At 33.5% G+C, this 22919-nt stretch overlaps 3 protein-coding genes across 9 annotated transcripts in view; 1 reads left to right on the top strand and 2 right to left on the bottom strand.

Annotated features, from left to right (window-relative positions):
- LOC116336573 (AT-rich interactive domain-containing protein 2) overlaps positions 1–4021 on the top strand; it is a 9798-nt gene extending 5777 nt beyond the window's left edge. For 2 of the 5 annotated variants that reach the window (XM_031760489.1, XM_031760491.1), the window contains exons 13-22: positions 50–675; positions 758–948; positions 1027–1204; positions 1277–1384; positions 1578–1697; positions 1909–2078; positions 2166–2488; positions 2597–3014; positions 3159–3256; positions 3429–4021. In XM_031760489.1, coding sequence (XP_031616349.1) covers positions 50–675; positions 758–948; positions 1027–1204; positions 1277–1384; positions 1578–1697; positions 1909–2078; positions 2166–2488; positions 2597–3014; positions 3159–3256; positions 3429–3540 — 2344 coding nt within the window. In that variant the 3' untranslated portion in view covers positions 3541–4021. The remainder of the gene's footprint in view (positions 1–49; positions 676–757; positions 949–1026; positions 1205–1276; positions 1385–1577; positions 1698–1908; positions 2079–2165; positions 2489–2596; positions 3015–3158; positions 3257–3428) is intronic. The other 3 variants (XM_031760492.1, XM_031760490.1, XM_031760493.1) reach the window with 3 other exon arrangements.
- On the bottom strand, positions 3944–7727 carry LOC116336579 (Bardet-Biedl syndrome 4 protein homolog). Its single transcript, XM_031760506.1, has 11 exons — positions 7699–7727; positions 7327–7559; positions 6855–7033; positions 6394–6506; positions 6197–6291; positions 5859–6039; positions 5602–5755; positions 5337–5459; positions 5053–5224; positions 4738–4937; positions 3944–4480 (listed from the first exon to the last, which is right to left on the bottom strand). Exons 2-11 carry the CDS (start codon positions 7391–7393, stop codon positions 4307–4309), a joined length of 1458 nt encoding a protein of 485 aa, XP_031616366.1. The 5' UTR covers positions 7394–7559; positions 7699–7727; the 3' UTR covers positions 3944–4306.
- A 4245-nt stretch (positions 7728–11972) lies between these two features.
- The window catches only part of LOC116352464 (sex peptide receptor), a 72577-nt gene continuing 61630 nt past the window's right edge, over positions 11973–22919 (bottom strand). For all 3 annotated transcript variants that reach the window (XM_031785084.1, XM_031785083.1, XM_031785085.1), the window contains 6 exons: positions 17982–18570; positions 17731–17896; positions 17499–17625; positions 15634–15831; positions 14094–14276; positions 11973–13780 (listed from right to left, as the gene is read on the bottom strand). In XM_031785084.1, coding sequence (XP_031640944.1) covers positions 13456–13780; positions 14094–14276; positions 15634–15831; positions 17499–17625; positions 17731–17896; positions 17982–18362 — 1380 coding nt within the window. In that variant the 5' untranslated portion in view covers positions 18363–18570 and the 3' untranslated portion in view covers positions 11973–13455. The remainder of the gene's footprint in view (positions 13781–14093; positions 14277–15633; positions 15832–17498; positions 17626–17730; positions 17897–17981; positions 18571–22919) is intronic.

Genomic DNA, 22919 nt, shown 5'->3' on the forward strand with positions numbered 1-22919 from the left:
AAAAAAAAAAAAAAAAAAAAAAAAAAAACAAACAACAAAAACAAAATAGATATGGTACAAATCCAACGACACCAAGTTGTCAAGATGAAACGGAAACGTTTGCCGGTTTCGATGGTTTATTGGTGCCGGGCAATATAAAAATCGAAGAAGATGGTAAAGATCAACAACATCTCATTGCTGCTGGCAAGCATTCTCAAGTTGTTACGGCAAATAAAATGCTTGCCGATTTACTTGAACGAAAATCGTCTGATCCACCATTTAATGTTTCAGGCGATATAAGCAATAAAAGAAAATGCGATACAAATGCAAATCCAACAAACGATGAACCGCCAACCAAACGATCAAATTACCTAGAGAATGACAATGTTTCAAATGATAAAAAGAATGCAACGAAATCATCATCGAACGCCGTTAATTCGTATCTGTCAACATTTGCCGCATCATTGCTGGAAGACGAAGATATGGAGTTGGAGGAAACACCATCAACGTCACAATTGCAATCGCAACCACCATCGTTGACACAAACCCAACAACAACAGCAACAGCACCAGCAACAACAGCAACAGCAACAACAATCACAGCAACAGGTTATTCCAGCTTCGGTTATGGACCAACAATCAAAATCAATGATCAGTGTGCCAATGCAACGACAAATCATAGTCTCACCCAACAATGGTATGTGATTCATTCACGTTTTTCTATTTCAAACATTTAGTTGAGAGTCCAAACCAATGACAAAACATTTTTTGTTCATCAGCTCGTCAGCAAATGATAATTGCACCACCAACATCAAATCAACAAATGGGACAAGCAACAGCTACAATTAAAACTGGAGATGGTGCATTCCAAACTGTACCGGTCATCTTACAACACGGCAATAATCAAGTGGGTAACATTCAAATCCAAAAGCAACTCGGTGGCATTGGACAACAAATCATTCAACCAGTTGTAAGAATGGCATTTTTTAAAATAATTGTTTTTTTATTTTTACAAACATTTCTGATGTTTATGGTTTTAATTTTGTAGCCACAAACGCAGTATATGCTGGCGACCAATCAACAAGGTCAAACATATTTGGTGGCACAACAACAGCCGCCGCCAGTCAATCAAATTCTTTTGACACAAACATCACAACAACAAGGTGGCGCACCAACAAAAACAATCATCATCCTTCAACAGCAAACACCAACAGCCGTAAATACATGTATGCAGACACACAACGACGCCTTTTGATTGATCAACATATTTTTTACGATTTTGTTTTATTTTATTACAGCGTCAACTCCGCAGAAAATGATAATGACCACGCAACAAGGACAACAAATGATTGTGACGCAAGTACCACGACAGCATCATGTCATTGTCAATCAACATTCTGGAAATGGTAATGCACACATTAAACTTTTGTTTAATCCATTTATTCAGCAAAATTGAGAGAAAAAATATAGATATAAACAACAAAACCAAGTCAAACGTTCCATTGTTTTTGACCTAGTTTTGTATTAAACGAATTTTATTACTGGTGCGAGTGTTTTAAATTCGAAAACTTTGTATTTTATTCTGATTAATCATAATAGCCGGTGCAAATGTCATACAGTCTAATCCGCAAATGTCGTCGACAAATGCGATTATTAATCAAGTGACAAGTACACCAATTAGTTCAAGTTCACAACCGCAAATTGTACAACACATGAGAGGTATTGTTTACATCGTTCTCTTCTCTCATTGAACATCTTTATGTCCGGCCACACATTTCTTTCACATTATTACATTGAATTCGAACTTTTCTTTTCGATTTTTCAAAATTTTCTCTTTTTTTCACTATCTTTATAAGTTGCTTATTACATTGATGTGAAGCAATATCGTAATGTTATTTTATTGATTTTTGTTTTTTTATCGATTTTGTAGCTATTAATTCGGTGTCTCATGCACCAGTTTCGATGTCGCCGAATGTAATAACAACAAGTGAAAAGAAAAAAGTATTTGTAACGGGTAGCGGTAACATTGAGGTGACTCAAGTATCTCAACCAATTTCACAAATTGTAGCACCAAATCTAACGCCAAATGTAACATCGAACGTAAGTATAAATGAACAATAATTCAATCAGTCAAAAGAATGTTTCATGTTATTTTCCATCCTTCACTTCCGCTCTCAACACAATCAGGTGATACAGAAGCCAGTTCAACAACATCAGCAACATCAACAGCATCAACAACATCAACAGCATCAACAACATCAACATCAAATTGTAAGTGCGGTGCCAACTCAATCATCGATACCTGCACCCACAATAACGAATCAATTACCACTATCGCAGCAACAACAATCGAATATGACACCATCAAAGTCAGTTGCTCCTTCGCAAGCGCCACCGCTCAATGTTCAACAGCCAATCAAGTCCGAGCCATCCAATCAAATATCCGTGAAAATCGAAGATGAAATCGATGTTAATTGGTTGTATGTGTGCGATTGGCGTGGATGTCAACGGTAAAAATTCAAATACACATGCAATCATTGTGATTTATGTATATCAAATGAAATCGATTGATTTGTTTTTTTTTTCTTTCTATGATTTGGTCTCTCGTTTTTCTGTAGAAGAAAATTCCGTTCAGCGAACGAAGTGTATTTGCATGCATGTGCCGAACATTGTCCAGATAATATCGATCCAAATGCCGATATCTATTGTCAATGGGGCCCTGGACCAAATCTCTGCGATAATTTGCCACGTAAACGATTTTCACTAATGACACACATCAATGATCGTCATATAACATTGGATTCATTTAAAACGGCCGTACAACGACGCATCGCAAATGGACCACAAACATCTGTAACTCAACCCGTAACTATAATTAAAAAACCAATGCCACCAAATACCAATGATAATGCTGGTGGCACGGCATCACCAACACTGTCCACGTCATCAACAAGTTCATTATCAGCCGGAAGTAGCGCAGCCATGCAGGCCATCAAACGACATTCAATAGACCTCATCAATCCAAAAGAGCTTATGGTAGGTTTAACAATGACAACACGTGGTGTTTCGTTACACCAAGAAATTAAATGTCAACACACACTCAAGCTTTTTTCTTTCTCTTTTTCGCTTTTTCTCGTTTTGCGTTTCTCAATGAAAAATCGTCATCGCATATGGAAACAGTTTCAGGATGAAAACGAGGGTCCGGTGACAAAAAGTATCAGATTGACAGCTTCATTAATTCTACGAAATCTTGTGAATTATACAACAACAGCAAAACGGTATGTATATATGGGACCGTATTTTATTTCCAGCATAATCAATGAAATCATCTTGAATATTATATGATGCACACCAAAAAAGGTCATTTTATTTATTAGTCACATTTTTTCCCTTCTTTTCCCTTCGATTTTCTTTGGTTTTGTCTATTTACGCCAATTTGATTGAATTTAGATGTTTACGGTATTACGAGCCGCATTTGTCTAGCGTAGCATTAAGCAATGTGGAATCAAGCCGGACTATCGCACAAGTTTTGTACGAAATGAACGAAACACGGCCGTATTGAAGAAAAAGAGAGATAGAGAGAGACGGACAGAGATATCACAAACATACTTATTGTTCCAAGAAACAAGAAAGCAGAATTCCGAATCACACAAAACGGACACATCAACGGACCGAAATGGACTTGTCGAAAGTAAACGAGAAAAAACAAAACAAAACATATTTTACACTCGATACATGTTTTATTCAACAACAAAAAAAGTCGCTCTTTCTTTTCAAAAACATTTCTAGTTGGAAATTTGTCATCGATTAATTTTATAAAATTATTTTTCGTAGTGTCTTATTACAAACAAAGAAAACAAAAGAAAAAAAAACACAAAGAATGAACGCAAAGGAATCCTTGTTGTATTTTAATTAATTTTTAATAAATCTATTGTAAGATGAGTTAAAGAGAAAGCGCGAGAGATAATGCAAACTAGCACTTAAAAGAAAGGAGTAAATATCAGAATAGGTATTGAATAACGGATCAAATTTCGAAAAAAAAATTGTTGTATTTAGTTGAAAACATGATGATAAAAGAAAGGATAAAGAAAAAATTTGTCTTAAATATGCATAAACGTTCTTTTCTAAGAAAATAAATATTTTGTTTTGTCTTTATAAATACAAAACCCACTCCTCGATCCCAAACCATCCCCCTTAATTATAAAATAAAAATTGAAAAACCATTTAGTTAACAATTTGCAAGAGAAAAATTGTGTCTCATTTGAGTTGTTCGTGTGTTTGGTCTATAAATTACGAGATAAATTCATCTATTTGATAGTAAAATGGTGTTACACTAAATTTTCATGTTCATCAAGTGCAGCTGCCATTGCTTCACCGCCACCTTCAATATCGTTTGCTTCAACCGGGCCTCCTTTTTCGGTTGAATATTCCACTTCAACTTCGCTATTTGAAACACTTGGATGCGGTAGAAATTCTTTCATTTTTTCCGCCAATGCTTTATGCTTGAAATTAAATAATGGATTATGAACAAATTATTATCGCAACGCTCATAAAATATAGCATCAGAAAAAGTGCTATACATAATCAGTGCGAGATATTTTAATTTGCTTAGAGCGATACCGTCATGTTCTGATTTCATCGGTTTTCTTCCTGTTTACATAAATTTCGCACGAATTCAGGGACGGCACATATCGAGATATTCCATATGGGAAATACCATTCAATTTTCTCGCTCTGGTTAGCATAGACGTGAAACTTACTTCATGTCGAACGTTTATATGTTCAGCAATGCTGAAGAAATTGCTCAAGTTTGGAACTGCCGCCTCATATCGTTTCATTTGCATATTATACAGGGCACAATTCAAATAAATTAATGGATTTTTGATAGCATCTGGCAGGATAACCGAACGCTCAAAGGCCAAATATGCATTACCATGGTCATTCAAATTTCTCAAGCAAACTATAATGTTGAAGAAAATTCACAACCAAATCGAAAATTATTTTCCATAATACAAAGTAGATTTTTAGAATTTCACTCTCTCTCTCTCTTTCTCTCTCAGTGTGAATATTCTTACCTCCCAGCAACATATAGCATTCAGCGTTATCTAATCGAATGCATGCAGCAGCAGCTAGTGTATGGAATGCGCTCGCATATTGTTGGGCTGTTAAATAGATGAGTCCCAAATTGAATAGACAATTGAAATTGGTTGGTTCAAGCCATACGGCCTTTTTTAAGCAGGATATCGCCTAAAGAAAATCAAAATAAAAATGAAACCATTTGAATTGCACATACATTGGTGGCTGCGTCGAAGGCGAGACGGTCAATAGAGATATGAAAATCAAAAATCAAAATAAATACCGCTATAAATTTCTTCTTTTTATAGAAGCATAGTCCAACATTGTTCCATATTTCGGCACCTTTTTGGTTATCCGTATCGATAAGTTTATACTTGTTGAGCGCACCATCCACATCGTTTTTTGACTATATTCATACACAATTTTAAGAAACAAAAGAAGAAAAAAAATCGAAAACCATAACCATTCCATTTCGGTCTACCATTGAAATTGAGTTTTGCCAATTCATTGTGTAACATTTGTGTGTTATTTCCATGGTTATTTCATACTTGCAAAATAGATCCAAGTGCCAAAAGTGCCTTCGGGCAGTTCTCATGTAATTTGGTCACTTCGAATAATTTGTCGAATGCGCCTTTTGTATCATTGATTCGTAAATATAAAATCCCAATTTCCGTTAGAATATCAATGTTTTCGGTTGTTATTCTGGAATATTGTCAGGAAAAAAAAGGAAATTTTCATATAAATACCAAAAAAAAAAATACAATTTTTAATGTGTCATGGACTTATTCTTTTTTTTTGTCCTTACTGTCTGACATTTTCAAGCATTTCAATTGCTTTGGGCACATTATTTTCAGCTTTATAGATTTCTGCAAGTAGAGCATAGCTTTCTAATTGCTTGCCATCTCGAACGGCACGATGAAAGTACTCTTTTACTTCGTCGGACACAGCCACTTGCATACGATTGCACTTTCGATATAATAGATCGCCTACCATACAATTATATAATAAAAACAAAAAGGATTGATTTCACACATTTTATGTGCAAATATTTAAATCTTCAAAACAAGTCTATACAAATTCTTCTATTTTTAATGAATTCTCAAGTAAAATCGAAGTTTTTTTCAATTTAAATGTACTATTTACCAATGTAATAGCAAACTTCGTGGTCACCGTTCGGTGAAGTTTTATCAATTTTTACAAAGATTTCCAAAGCCTGTTTGTAGCGTTCCATGGCATATCTGGGTGTCCATCAAACGTGCGACACGTACAACAAAATAAAAATGCAAACAATCAATTTCGATTAAAAGTTGACAAATAATAAGGATAACAAACCGTCTTACAATGTTTTTGCAATCTCTTTCGAATTGTCTAGATTATTTGGATTAAATTCAATGGCCTTTTGTAAGTACTGCAATGATTCCTGTAAGTTACCTTCGGTGCGTGCAATCAAACCCTACACAAAAAGCCATCACACGAACAAAGAGGAGAGACAAAAGGAGCACAGAAAAAAGGAAGAGAGAAAGAGAAAAGCCATTTGTTTAAATATTACTTACATTGAAACATGCCAAATCGCAAATACAATGGCTATATTACGTTTTAACCATTTGTCTGTTTGCATCAATAAATCAATTTAATTTGCCATTTGTGGTGCTATTGATGCTGTTATTGCTATCGCAAGTGGCAACAACAAATGTCTATGATGCGGTGCAATCGAAAGAAGAATATGCTTTCCAATTGCCAGTAGACATGAGCATCGGCCAATAAAGTGTGAAAGTAAGATATAGACATATTTTTGTTTTACCTTAATGTAATACAAATATTCATGGTCGTATGTTTCATTGAATTGATATTCAATGACTTCGTTACAGTATTTATAGTCCTGTCGCACAAAGGCCATGTGGATTAACCAATTCAAATTCGGTATCATAGCCAGGTCTATGGTTGTTTTGTAATGGTTAGCGGTACCGTTATTCCGCGCATCTGAAGAGTACCAACGTCCAACATACACCCACCAAACACAAAGACGAACGAAACCATCCAAAAAGAAAAGAAACAAAAGAAATATTGATGCACATTTCAAATAATCCAATTCAGTTTTATTAGACATTGATTTGATGACGTGCATATCACATGAAATGAAGAGATTTGTGATTCAATTTTGATATCGATATGATAAAATAAAAACCAAAAACAACAACCACCTCCACCACCATCATCAAATGAAATGAAAAGAAAATACTTCTTGACTTTATCCAAATTGGATAGATACGAACCTCTATTCGGCGCTGAATTCGACATCATTGGATTCGATCGACCATTGCACACAATATTATTATCCATGTTCTTTGATATACTCAAGATTTTTCTTCTTTTCTCGTCTCCAACGTTTTTGTTTTCTTTTTATCGTCTCTGTTTATTTCACAGTATTCAATGGTACATATTTTTTTAAAGTTTCACTTCAATAAACAAATTCGCCAAATTTATTTCATGCCATATTGTCTTTTCCCTACAAACAAAAAAACACCAACATAAATAAAATCAATGTCTTTATTTTTGTTCACAATAAATCTTTGCGTTCATATCTATCAAGTTGTTTTTTCGTAATCAAAAAGAAAATAAAAGAATAAAGTCGAAAATGTCCATACACAGAATGGGGTAAAAAAATTGTATGAGTTGACCACTTTGAACTAGCTCAACAGTTATGTTTATGTTGTGTGCGACTGAGTTTAAGTTGATTTTGTTTTTGTTTACGACACATGTTTCTATGGCAGCTGGTATACCATACAGTACATATCCTCGAAACTTACCAGTTCACTACGAACATACTTATCATGTGTCCACAGTCAATGCCGCTTCAAAAAAGTTGGTAAAAATAAAACAGTCAAATGGTTTTTCTTGACTACAAATAATTTATTCTCAAATTAAATAAAGTTTTTTTGTTAAATAAAATCTTTTAAAAAAAAATACCATCTATTCATGAAAAATGCTTTGAAAATATGTCACATTAGTCACATCAATTACACCAAAAATCGGTGTGTTTGTGTGTGGGTGCAATTTCAAATTTCATTCAAATTTTTTGTATGTCAAAAATGTATGTTTTATGCTGAAAACTGAGAGTTCAATGATGCGAGAGAAGAAAAAAGGATCACAGTGTTATTTATCGAATTAAATTTGAAATGCATGCGGAGCTGTTACTCAATTTATTCTATCAAATAGATTTTTACTCAAGTGTTCAACATATTTTCGTTTGAAACTTGATTTTTTTTTTTTTTTTTTCAAATATTTTTGCTCCCGTTCTTTATAAAGAATTCGTTGGTCTGCCAAATGTTTCACATTGTCAATCACTTTTTAATGATTCAAAAATGGGAATAAATATTTAAATCGTTTACGATTTCAAGCGCACATATTACATTATATATACTATATTAGATCGGCATGGTGAAGAATAAAAATTTCGAATACTAGCAATTTTCACTTTCACAAAAAAAGTTAACCCGAAATAAAAAAATATAATAATATTGTTTTTTTGACCATGTTTATATGTCACATTGATAAAATGGGTCCGAACTTTATGTGAAACTTATTCACACAGAAATCAGCATGAAAAATCTTATTAAGTTTTTCCATTTTATATTTGACAATTTAACAATTTTTGCGTTACCTTGTACATTGGTGCTACGAACAATCGAAATGAAACGGTCACCAAATTCATATAGATGTGTGTGAGTGGAAATGAAAATGACTTTGAAAATTTTACTTAACCCGCAATTTTGTCTCTCATCTTCTGCTCTCTCCTACAGAAATTTCCATAAACAAGAGCAGCAGTTAGGTATTAGAAGCTATTGCTTTAGTCATTCATTCCTTTATTTTTATATGTATATATAAGGGTTGCTTTTACTACATGTAAAATTTAAGAAAGCTAAAGCAACCGCATTTAGAAATAAATTGAGTGAAAGATGCAATATGCGAATTTTTTATTCATATCATCAAAACTATCTTACCATCTTTTATCATTTAAAAAAAAAAAAGAAGAACGACTGATAATTGCACTGTTAAAAAACTATGCCTCGGGCATATACAGTTGTTCAATTTGTTGACAGTGGTAAATGTTCATTTGCCATTTGTTATGAAGAAATATTTAATACGAAGAAAACACGTAAAATTGCGACGCATAAACACAACAAATAATGATGATTTTCTTAATTGCCAATATATAAATAATTTCTTAATCGTACGTAAAAATCGATATAGATGAATAAATGTTTCTGTTTCTCTTTATCTCCCTTCCTCTATCAATAATGATACATATATATATAACAAAATGTTTAAAAGTGAATTCATTTTCTTACACAATTATACGAATTAATTTGACTTAATTGATGGAAAATACAATGTAAATGACTACGGGCAAAAATTGCTTGACACATAATCATCGGTCACGAAGGTTACAAAGGAAAATTACTTCGACGGAATTGCGGAATTTCAGTGGCATAATTGAAATTAATTGCATTCCGAAATGTAATTAATTATATTAGACATTCTTAATAAGTAAGATGGTTTTTCGTCTGATACCTTCGCTATACAAATCTCTTGCTTATTGGTCAAGCAATTTTCAAGTGTGTGTACATCCTTGTAAAATTTACATACATTTCGTGGGGCTCTCTTATTCGAAATGCAATAAAATTCACAACAGCTATTTTAAATTAAGGAACATTATTAACTCATAGCTATGTATATGTGTATTTACAAATTGATTTTAACATCGATTGCCACCCACAATCGAATCTAATTGATTACAATGTTTGATTGAAAACTTAATTTTAACATTAATAGTATGAAGCTCTTTTATTCATTGATGTTAAATCAAATATCGGTTCATTGATTTTGGTTGTGTCTTACCCTTCTGACATCAACATAAACCAATTTTAGCCGGGATTGAACGAACATATATTTTGAAATTTTCTGGTTGAATGAAAAATAATATAAACGCACACAAAACGTTCACGTTCAACAAGAACGACGATGAAAATCTCTCAAAATGGCAAATTAGTTTCTACCGTTTGAAAAATTCAAGCATATCGTTAGTTGAATGTGTAACCGTTCACCTCGTATTGCACATTGTTCAGGGCTCGGATTTTAATGTTTGACGAATAATGATGATACATCGGGTAATTTTTCTGCTTCATTCGCGACAATGAATCGATTTTTGTTTAATTGTTTTGTTCGATGTTCTTATTACATGTTGGCTTCTTTTTTCTACACTAAATTCAAAATCACAATGACATTTCTGCTTTGTTTCAATATAATTCATTCTATATGTACAAGTCTTAAAATTCCTGTGTATCCGATCATTTACACATATCGTCATATAGTTTGTTGTTGCTGGGTTTTTTTCCCTACACGTTATGTATATGTGTATGTTGATAATTCTACTCCTTACAAATGATTCATTGTAATAATAATAAATGTCAACGATCGCTTAATGACCCGAAAATTTAATAATTCAAATCATACTCTTGTACTTAGAATTTCTCTTTCTTTTTCTCTCTGTATGTACAACATCTACTTGCAATTGTTCTTTTGCTTTGTTCATCAATTTTAGTTCTCGTTTTTTTCTTGCTGTATTTTTGGTCGGAAGCAAAATGAGAAATAAGAATTTGTAAGTGTGTGTGTGTGTGAAAGAGAGCACTTCTCTTAGTGTCGCTGACAAAAAGTTGCATTAAAAGAACATAAAATGAAGACTGAAAACTTTTTGGAAAAGCGTTCAATTAATAATCTATGCTCTCGAAGAAACGTGTTCGCTCGTTCACTTGTTTGCGACAATGAACCTTCTCGATGAATATGATGATGGTGTTGATGTCGATGGTGTACGTAGCACTTTTTGTTCTCATTCATTCATTAGAGAAGAATGATACGTGTTTGAGGATGAGTGGAACATAAAAAAAAAACCGAAACCTCTCTCTATGAAAGATAAATGATCCAAATTGATGATAATAATATGAATTTGCATAAGTTCTTTCAGTGCGCATCGCATCGCATCGACATGCATCGTAATCGCTTTTTGATAAGTTGCTACGAAATCAACAGTGGGAGGGCTTTTTTTACATGACATTTTGATGTTTTGGGTTAGTGTTCTTGAATTTCTTTTCTTCTTTTCATCTTGACTTTGTGTTCGCAGCAAAAAGCTTTTAGGTGAATGGTTTTTGATGTTTGATTAAAGCAGACTCATTTCTAATTATGCGGTTGTTTTGTCAAAAGAAAATTTCACAAAAATAAAAGTATAAGTCAGATCAACCCCATCTTTTCAATCAATGCAGAGAGAGAGAGAGAGAGAGAGAGAGAGAGAGAGAGAGAGAGAGAGAACTAGAGAAATACAAACAACATCATCGCCATCGGCACCAATTCCTCCACTTAGAATGTTTACAATCTCGATGGTGGTCGGGTGCGTTTTGGAATTTTGTTTGTGTCATACAACATTATGTAGTCATTTTTTCAGTCGATTTATTCCTAACATGTCAAATTTGATTAATCATATTGTTCAATGGTTGTCTATGGAATGCGATGCATGCATTTTACTCAGCATGCGAATGATTCGCTATAATAGATGTGCTATGTTCTGATGTGGACTCTCTTTTCCTCTGTGTGTGCCGCTCGTATTTTTAATATTGTCAATTGTTATCATTATGTTTTTGTATTTTTTTTATATTCTTTCAGACAATATATTGAACTAACTGGTCAGTTGAGCTGACAGTACGTTAGCCAGCTAAATGGACTAAAACAATAGAAGTTATTGTTTTAATGAAAACAAGAAAAGTGATTCATCATCAAATAACTTCTATTGTTTTAGCCCATTTAGCTGGCTAACGTACTGTCAGCTCAACTGACCAGTTAATTCAATATATTGTCTGTATTCTTTTATTGATTTCTGTGGGGATATTGTTTCAATTTTATATTTTCGTGAGTCGTGTGTGTGTTCAGAATTTTTCTCGAAAAAACATTTTTTTTTTGCGTCACAAACATGTTTAAGTATCAAATGACAACACTGAAATCGAAATAAATCGATTAGAGTGGAACATGAAACGTGTTTAATTTTATAAAAATCGAATAAAATTGTACGGACACAGCATTTTCCTTTTTTTCTGGCGATGTGATATGGTGCGGCTTTTGAGGGTTGTCATGTTGTTGTCACTTGTTCGCCGTTCATTGGTAACATCTGACCAATATGCTATTTTGTGGTGCTTGTTCGTTTTTTATTTGCATTTTCTGTAACGTAGATAGCAAATTCAAAAAAAATATCTAATTATGCATAAACAAGTTTGAGTGTGTTTTTTTGATGAACAAAAGCATTGAGCATGTGTGTTGTAAATAGAGATAAAAATATAGAGTACGTCACGTTCAATTTGTTTTGAATAGATAGTACATGTAGTAGCCATTTCGTTGCAATTGTTGGCACATTTTTTTGACACTCAAATTTCTACAAAGTAGCTATGTGTGTTAATAAAACAATAACACAATTTACACGGTACGTGTAAATTTTGTCGCGCACGATTCAAATTTCAATTATCCGTCATGATAATTTAATAAAGAACGTTTTCTAAAATGTTTGAATATTAATTTTATGTTGGTCGTGATCCAATTAGGAATCAGAGTCGATCGCTATCAGATATATTTTTCGACACAAAAATTTCGTTCTCAAATGAATGACCCTTTTTATTTTAGCATTACCAACTACTGCTGCAAGCGCTTCAGGTCAACTTACTCTACCAGCACGTTTCACGAGTTATTCTAACAAGCATTTTCACTTCGAATTTTACCCATAATTTCAGCTCAACGAAAACAAACTACCAGAATATAAAGATCACTAGCATCTTTGGTGATGCCATCGAACAAAATTGTAAACGTTTCATGAAACATTAGTAAATAAAAAAAGCTTTACCTACGTTGTTCAGAATTCGTTTCGGTATTATCACTTTTATTCCTATTTTGTAGAGATTTGAGTGAAAATAGCCAGTGCCTTTTAATTCTAATATTCTGTACACAATTATTTGGTTTACATGAGTGGAAAACTCTTCTTCTTGTTTTAAAGTGTGACCTTTTGCCGTTTGCACACTGTTGTTATTCTCTCATTTGTATCAAATGGGTCGACGACGAATGTCAATGGCATTTTTTCTCTCGTTTGTTTCCTTTTCCATGAAGACTCATAAGTCTTCGATCGACTGTTGAATATTATCTTGGCATTTTTTGTTGTTGTTGTTTTTCTTTCATTTGTGCATGTTTATTTTATATTTTTGTTTTTATACATTTTTCTCCCACCCCCGCTCTCTCTTTCTCCCATCCGTTATTTCTTTGTCCAATTACAGCCTGGCCTAAGTAACAATAAATAAACCGAAATTTATTCGTCGTCAAACGCAAGTCGTATTATTTAGATTAGTGACTCTCGTCATTTCTAGTCTGGACAGACGCTTATTAAAAAACACCGATTTAAAACTCGTACGAAATTGTTTCGACATTAGACCATAGAGCACAAAGCCAACAGCCGCATTTATTAAAGCCAACAAATCCATCATTTCACCGAACGGTATATAACATTTTCGGAAGAAGCACGTTTCCAGCAATCCGCTCAATAAACCAAGAATGCCTTGTGGGAATTCGGTGATTAGAAATAGCATTAGCACAGCCACCAACAGCATTGTTGTTCGATCGGTACGTCGTTGGCACTTTGATGGTCTGGCCAGTGTCCAGTTCATATTCAATTTTAAATTTCCAAACCGCATCGTATGGTATCAAAATTACAGCAGCAACGACGGAAGCATGCAAAACAAATCAAAAATAATGGTATAATTTCACTCAGAAGTCAAACTCGATCGCAAGAACTTCTTAAAATTGTCCCATTTGAATTTGCTTCAATGTAAAATGACTAATTGCGCTCGAAACGAAAAATGCAATTAATGTTTGCATTGTTGCTCTTTTCAAATAGCAAAACAGAGGTAACTCAGAATAAAAAAAAAACAAAAAAATTTTCAAAAAAAAAAATCATTACCTGTGGCCATTTAAAATTTTGACTGTATTTATATTTGATGTGCTTGCCGCTTGATTGTATCCCTTGAGTTTAACTTTTCGCTTTGCTGCTTGATATAGGACTCGAATTAATATGAAACTGATTACTGTTAATACCAAACAAGGCAGGAGTTTGATTATCACACTGAAGAGCCAAAAGTTGATACTATTGATATTATACATGAAAGGGAAGAGAAGTGAAAATAAAGAGAAAAAAAATCCGGTATTTTATCAAGTGCAGATTCACATATTTTTTATTTTTGTGCAAAAAAAACGCTATTGTTGCAATGCACTGCAAATCAATATATTGAAATCAAACAGCGTTCATAGTACATGGAAATAGAGAGATATACATTACAAACGGAATTCTAACGGTAAAACACCATTCCGTTCCGCCCGCGCACATACAGGGCCAAGGGTAAATTTCGTTCGATCGCGTCACCCGCTGTGTGATGCTTGTGTAAATGTTTGCCGCGAGCGACCTGAATATGAAGAGGTATTTTGTGTTTGGATGTGTGCATGTTTTGTGTTTTGTTCTAAATTGAATATTGACACGTATTCGTGGCGCATCGATCCCAGACAAATCCGAAATTAATCAAATCCAAGGTATTTTTGCGTATATATCTACCATTTCACAGAATTGAAATAAAGACAACGATAAATTGCAAATTTAAGCTTGATTTATAGACGCATCACGAAATGAACAACAACCATGATAAGAAAATATACCGAATGAAGAGAGGTGTGAAAATCGTCACTTTAAACAAAAAAAAAAAAAAAAAAAAAAAACAATGAAAATGTAAAATCAAATCATTTTTCGCCGTTTGAAATGTCAACTGCAATGCGTGCACGTATCTTTCGTTCTGCTACAATTATTATTATGACAACAACAGCAGCAGCAGCGGTAGCGTTGGTGTGAAAATTCTTCGATGTGATGTTTTAATTATAAAATTTTTGTCCTTTTGATAACATCCATAAATTAGCAAATTTGAACCTGTTAGTGATTGTGCCAAAGATACCGAACGATAAAAAAAACGGGAAAATATAAAAGTGTGAATTGTTGTTATTGGAAGTAAAACTCGTATGACGTAGTTCGCATAATAAATAGATTATTTCTTCTTACAATTTTTTTTATTTTGCATCATTCACATGAAGATAAGAAGATAATCACATGAAGGAACCACAATGTGCGCCTACATTGCGTTGTTTATATTTTGAAACTGTTTGGATTAACGTATTTTGTGTATGAGCCGCAATTATGATGCAATTTATAATTTGAACCATACACACGCAACATATGCGGTTTATGGCAAAGAAGCTTTTGACATGTACCAACGAATTAGATGAAAACGCTGGCATTGGTATAATTTTCAAGGGTAAATTGATACACATGTGCACATGCAATTACCAGAAATGACTTGGCAACGAAAATTAATTTTATTCGCACATGCACAAAAACCACATGGAAAGCTCGAACTCTTACTTCACAACTTCAATCGAGAGACACATTACATTCAAATTACCTGTATAGTATTGTATCTTGTTTCGTGTCCACGTGGTAAACCGTGACTTTGGTGATTTTATCCGAAAAGATGACTTTCTCGTTTATACGAAATACAAAGTACGTCGGTAAACAAAGAATCGGTGCAAGCAAAAATGATAATAATATAGCTGCGCCACAATGCGATAATACACAAGATGCTAGTCTTCCATGCGGATGCCTATAATGAATTGAATAAAATAAATACAAACAATATTTTTGGTTTATAAATTTTTGCTTTTGACAGAGACTTTTAATCATTTATACAATGTTATTATTATTGAATTGAATATCGGTTGGTGAAAAGAGATTGAATAATTACGATAGCGTACCAAATTTGATTCGCCATTAAATGTTAAATGTTAGATGTTGGCGATAATCCACTTGTGCTATCCAATTTTATTACAAGCGATAAATTTGAGCTCGTGGGCAAGCGAGTAAATCTGAATACACGCGTTCAAGCTTGGCGAATTTTATTTGAATTTGCCACACACGGTAAATTCGATTAATTAACGCTCGTTACCGCTGCACACCGGGTAGAAATTTGGTAACGCCAGTCACACGTTGCTTTCGATTAAAATCGACAGTAACACGTAAGTATTGACTTCATTTGATTTGTTTTAATACGTTAAAAGAGAGGGTGAGAGTGAAAGAGCAACAAAGAGCACGGAATATACTGAGTGGCCGCAGTCATTGACTAAATTGATGACGCCAATTTAAATCTGGTTGATGCGGTGCTAGAATCAATTTTCTCTTTCAGTCGCCCCCACACATACATACATACACAGCACGCAGTACACGTCAAAATAATTGAACTCAATTATGTGCAGTGGTGATGCAGTGAACACACAAAAATCAGATGAAAAGAGAAATTGAATAAATGAATTCGTGTTATTATTCCATCAATAATAGATTAATTAGGAAGAAGATTTCAAGCATACGCTCAAAGAAAATCCGAAAATGAAAGGGAACAGAATCATCAACAGAATACAGTTAATTTGTTGATCGCTCATGATGTGAATTGATTTAAAAAGAAAACAATTGACATTGGCAGTGGTTGATGTTGTTGTTTGCTATACATTTTCGCTCCAGCTGCTATTGCATATTTCACATTGATTTTGTGGAATGGAATGGAATGGCCCAGTCAAGCAAATGTTACAAAATGTATGGTGTGTTCAGATTGTGCTCATATTAGCCTTGGATTCATGTAAAAATCATCATTAAAACGTGCAGTTAATTGATTATTTAACATTTATTTAATTTAAAAGGTTAAGTTCAGTAAAAGCAATCGCTTTTGATGGCATTGTTTTTGTATCAGTTTGCTTTGTGTGCGTGCATGGTCGTTTGTATGTTTGTGTGTCTGCTTTATGAACACGATAAACTACCACCAAACCACTGCCAACCTCGAGCAGCTTAACGAATCTGATTGAAAGTGACTGTGATGTAAATATACAAGCTGAGAATGCCATCACTAAATTAAATGATTTCGACAAGAATTGGATGTTTCACTTTGCTTTAGCCTGCAAAATTGCATGTAAACGCCGGTTTGTGAAAATGAGGAAAGTCAGCAACAGCAACATCATCACGACCAACAACAACAACAATTGGTAGTAAAATCGTTGATTTTGCATTATAATGCTAAAAACGAACTACCAGGTAATTAAATTATCGTTGCTTGTTCTGGATACAATAAAACGACACAGATCGTTGTTGCTGTGCTGTGCTCGTTAAAATACATTGTATCGAACTGCCGACGATATATCAACAATATTATTACATACACACCTACTGTGTGTGCAGATTATGAATGGAATGAGAGACAAAATTGACAAAAATTTATTCACTTACTTAATTGCAATGTAGCGCCAAAGTGCCAGAATCACTGTTAGAGATATCGATATTGTGTGCAAAATTTGTGTGAAATGCATATGAAACAAAATATACACCGACCATAAATATTTAAAACCAACGGGTCCTGTAACAAACAATTTGAGAAATAAAATTAGCAAAAATTGAAATGTTTCACATTGGAAATAGAAAATTGTATGTTTTTTTTTGTTTTAAGATAGAAAACACTCACTTGGTCCGATGTACATATGAATTGAAAATGGTATATATTCGATCATTAGAAACATATCAGCAACAGCCAACCATTTGAGTATTGTGTTTATCGGCGTTTTACTCATGTCCTTTCGCGTCAACACAATGATATTCAGTATATTTGCAATTGTTCCAAATATGCAAATCTTTGCAGGAGTAAAAAAATTAAACAATCATCATTCGAAAATGTTGACGTGTGTTATTTCAACAATTTGTGTTTAATTCACTTACCGCTAATGATATGTAACCATGCATCCGTTTGTAATTACTGAATACATCTTTGACAAAACCGTTGCAATAGTGTTCGCATGCGACTGATTCATTATCGGTGCTTAAATTGAACTGATTGTATTCGAGTAGTTTTAATACGAAATCATGTAGTTCTGCATCGGTGACATTGATATTTTTGTCGTCGGTTGCGTTTCCATCATATTTTCTTGTGGAATTGAATGCATTCTGAACGAAATGAATGGCATTCGATACAACGGCTGATGCGAGTGTTGTTGCACTATCGTTACTACTTGATTCCAATATGTAATTGGAACTGTTTCCGGTAATATTGTTACCGCTATAGCCGTCTATATGGTTGATTGCCGTATTTGTATAATTCATTTTGAATATTTTCTAGTTATTAATATTGAATGGGATGTTTTGCTCGTTTTCGATTCGTATTGAAATACCATAAATTTTCGACGATTTATTTTTGGTTTTGCATCCATTCCGTTATTAATGCCGTCACCGCTATTCACATACCAATAGTCCATTCAATGATTATCACAGAATCTATTTAACAATTGATGAAGGGGCCATAATGCGAAGACTAGAAAGTGAGAAAGAGAGAGAGAGAGAGAGAGAGAGAATGATAAAATAAATAGGAGCAATTAAAATTTATTAAAGAAACAAATTTGATTTATTATCATAATGTGCTTAGTGGATTTTAAACGTCGCATAATAATTAACATTATTATCATAACATATTTCTTTTCGGTTCACATCCAATAAAATCAAATGAAAATAAATGTTTTGTGAACACATTCATAGACACACAGTCATCCGGAAAATTAGCGGTAAAACTGATTATAAATATCACGATCGAAAAATAACATCTCGTTTATCGAATAAAATTAATGGTCAACGAGCAATAAGTTGATCATTAATTTGATTGGCCTTTTTCGGTCATTGTATACTGGTGATGGTGGTGGTGATGGTGTTGATGATGGGTGATATATAAATATATAAGGCTTAAAGAGTGAAGTGGGCATATCGTTAACAGCAAACAGTTAACGCATACCCCAAAGACTTTGTATAAATCAAAATGTCAGTGATTTAATGTGTGCAAATGTTAATGTTTATGCCTTTTGTATTTTGGTGTGACTTTTGCGAAGCCTATGAACAGCTGAGTGCGCGAAATTCAACTATTGAGATGCTTCTTTTTTATCAGTAAAGTAAAGGACAAAAAACATTCATTTTTTGTTGTTGTTTTTTTGTCAATCCATAAATAAACACAATTTGAATGTACAAATTTTATAATTGTGGGCGTCAACTTGACATGCCATTTTCATTGTGTTTTCATTTGAAAAGGAATTTTTGTATGAACTGTTGATACTAAAAGTCGAAGAAGAAAAAAAAGGGACAAAGCTCCCAGCAATGAATAGGTAGTTCGGCGAAAAACCTACACAAACATATTGTGTAACATTATACAATTTAAATGTGAGCTTAGTTAGATTGAAGACACAACACACAAGTGTTCGGTTCGGTTTTTATTTCATTCTCTTCTTTTTCCATGTTCACGCTTAAAATTGACTTAACGATTTTCTCACACTGAACTTATCGAATTATCGGTTGCAAAGCACGCTTAACCAACACCGAATGAACGGAAGTTCTTGCAAATATATAATGCGGTGGCAAAGTTTTCCAGAGGAAACCATAGTTCTTTTCATTAGATTGGTGTTTATTTTTGTTGTTTCCGCTAAACATACTTTTGGATCTATTTACATAATTTGAAATGCACAGTTGGGATTAAATAACCCATGTAGCTAATTGATGCAGTTCGGCACGGTAGAGTTTATGTCACTCATTGGGTGTAATATACTTGAACTGCATTCAACGAGAAAATAAAAACGAACGAGATCGCTCTCGAGTGCGCATTGAATTATTCTGTTGATAGCGTGTGATACAAAGAGTTGAACACAAAAAAAACAGTACAGAGAAAGTACCTTGGAGCCAAAGCAACAGAGATAGAATTTGAGCTTCTCGTTCATCTTATATCATTAAGAAAGTTTTCCATGAAATTATTGTGCTTGCTACTAATTTGTTGGCATTTTCGTTTATCCACCTTGGCTGGCTGCATCAAGCGTTCAACCTCATCGTCATATTTTTTCGCATTTCTTCATTCTTGAACTAATACCAGACTTACGAAACTTTATGTCCGGGAAAATGAAGTTGGAAGCGTATAAAGCACGCGTTCACTTCTATTTCCACAATGTGGTTCGTGGAAAACAGAGAGAGAGAGAGAGATCATTCTGTATTCACATGCGCAAACACACACACACAAAAAACGCGATGAAAAGCTTTATCATCATCGTCGCCTTCATACTATACTTAATTAAATGTGCAACATCATTTAGAGTAAGTTGCAAATAAATAGCATTTAATGTGAGAACAAAGTTAGATTGAAGACATTTCATCATGGTGACACAATCGTAATTTTGTTCGACTCTTCAAGGATATGTTCACAATTTCAATTAACTTTTCTGTTTATTTTTCCCAATTCGCCAACATCTCGTTCGACTTGCTATTTGCATCTCTCTCTAATAAAATATCTTATCTATGAATGTGTAAGAATGTGTAGTTCATATCGGGTGTTCTCATTTTTCTTTCTGAACTCATTCAAATGCTTGCTTATTCTTTATTTGTCTACGCAATTTTATTATCGATGGCAATGAAAAAAAAAATTGTTTCAGAACAAAATTTCAACGGTGAAAATTACAAATGTGAAAACAAAGAATACAAGGAATTCAAAATCCACAACATTATAATTTGGTCATCAAATGCAATTATTCTTTCAATGTCCCGAATCCAAAAAAAGAACAACACAAGACATTCACCCTAGCAAATATATTGATTGCGAAACAGTAGCGTAACATAATCTAATGAAAGCAAAACGGACACAGAAGAAGAAAAACAACAACAAAAACAGAATGCAAACAAACTGTAAGAGCTTATGTGTGTTAATTCGGTTTTTTTTCTTCAAAATCAGCGCTCATTGCACCAGAGCCAAGTGGCGTCAACATCTTTGTTCGTGATGAAAAGGTAAGAGCACAAAAATGAAAATACAAACAAAAATGCTGAAAAAAATATATTACACCATGTTGTGCACGTCTTGAAAGAACTTTCAAAAAAGAAAAATGGATTAGCCACGATCTAGTTAGAATAAAAATCACACTCTAAACATAATGCGGACAGTTTTATGTGTGTGTGTGTGTATGCGCGACCATTTAACTTGATGTTAGATGAAAGCGAGAAAAAGAAAACAATGAATAATACAAAGGCGAATGCTATTGTCGTTGTAGCATTTCGAATTCGAAGAACAAAAACATACGACCGGAGCCAACCAAGTTAATCCATGCCAACAAAAAAAATTGCCAACAATAGCAAGGTGAATTTTACATTAATTTTGCTTTTACTTCGAAATGTGATAGAGCATTTGAGTTGGTGACCTTGCTGTATTTGATTTTTTTTTCATCTCTTCTTCTAATGGCTGCACATTTTTTTTATTCATACAATAATATATAGAAAAATATAAAGAAGACGCTCGCATTTAACATTGAACGCAAATTTGAATATAGATTCAAATAGACATGTTCTTGAATGGGGAAAACCAAAATGCTCACACACACACACAAGAAGCTAAAAAATCACAATGAACGTGGGTTCCTGTGAATCGCTCTTTCATATTCTCTCTCATTTTTTTCTGTTTGGTTGAATTCGAAGCTGTCGTCGCTGTTGACGCGAAATGTTTGGTTTCTTCTTTTTTTTCTTCAATCATTATGTACGTAAATGCCTTTCAGCGTTATAATCTACGTTTGTCTCATCCTTCAAATTTTTTTAGAAATTTCAATGTAAAATGTTACCCCATAAACCAGATGCTTTTATAGACAAATCCAATGTATATGTTATGAAGAAGTGGTATCGGTTAGATTCTTAAGTACATATATACGATTATCGTTTTAATTGTCGTAAATGCCAAACGCACGCCAAGAGAAAGAGAGAAAAATGACAAACAACAAAAGAAAACAGAGAAAAAGCGCAATAAACAAAAAAAAAACAAGGAGAAACAAAAAATCGACTATCGACGAAATCTATTGCAATAAAGTCATCTTAAATGCTGACGATTGAATAGAGTTTACATCAATTTTGATTTATGTTGTCTGAAAAGCTTTTGAAGTAAATGGCCCATACTCTTTTCAAAGCACAACAAAAATGCGCCGACGAAAGCACTTTTTTCTCTTTTTCTGGCCAATGCAAGAAATAACGAAGCGGTGACGTTTTTAGGTAATCTGTCTTCAGTATTAAATAGAACAAATGGAAATCTGTTATCTAAACGCCTTGTCTGCTTGTGATAGGCAAGAAACAAGGTCATAAAAATCGCATAAAAAGATGCAGTATTTTCTATTGTCTGTTTCAAAAGCACAATTTTGTTCCTTATTATAGTCATCATCCACCGATTTCTGAACATATTTGGATTTAAACAAACCGTGCAATATTTTGTTCAATTGTAATTTTACAATTTACTAAAATTAAATGTTCATAAAATTCATTTAATGATGTTTCGCTTTAAAACATATTGGAATTCATGGATTATTTTAACAAAAAAAATTCGGACAAATCAGCCAGAGATTTTGTTGAAAAAAAAAACACCCCAAACATGTTTACCCGTGCACGGGTTTACAAAAAGGAGTCTTTGTGGTTCCCAAACAAATTAATTATATTTATAGATTTTTCGTTAAAAAAATACTACTAAAATACCACATAACCTTCATTTTGAACACAACATTTCACATCCTATGAAACAAAAGTTAATGGCGACCAACAACTCCAACAAATCGACAGAGTTTTTCAAACCACATGGGAAAGGATTTACCCGTAAAAATCGATCAACCTCAACAA

Source organism: Contarinia nasturtii, unplaced genomic scaffold (genome assembly GCF_009176525.2).
Source record: "Contarinia nasturtii isolate CC-2019 unplaced genomic scaffold, AAFC_CNas_1.1 Cnas_scaffold_187, whole genome shotgun sequence".
Taxonomy (NCBI): Eukaryota; Metazoa; Arthropoda; class Insecta; order Diptera; family Cecidomyiidae; genus Contarinia; species Contarinia nasturtii.

Excerpts from the sequence above, each read along its gene's own strand:
- LOC116336579 (XM_031760506.1), bottom strand. The coding sequence starts at position 7,393 with ATGGATAATAATATTGTGTGCAATGGTCGATCGAATCCAATGATGTCG. Across the intron at positions 6,507-6,854 it reads AATATTTGTATTACATTAAG|GGTTTGATTGCACGCACCGA; the intron begins GTAAAACAAAAA and ends CTTTTTGTGTAG. Across the intron at positions 5,225-5,336 it reads AAAAGAAGAAATTTATAGCG|GCGATATCCTGCTTAAAAAA; the intron begins GTATTTATTTTG and ends GATTTTCTTTAG.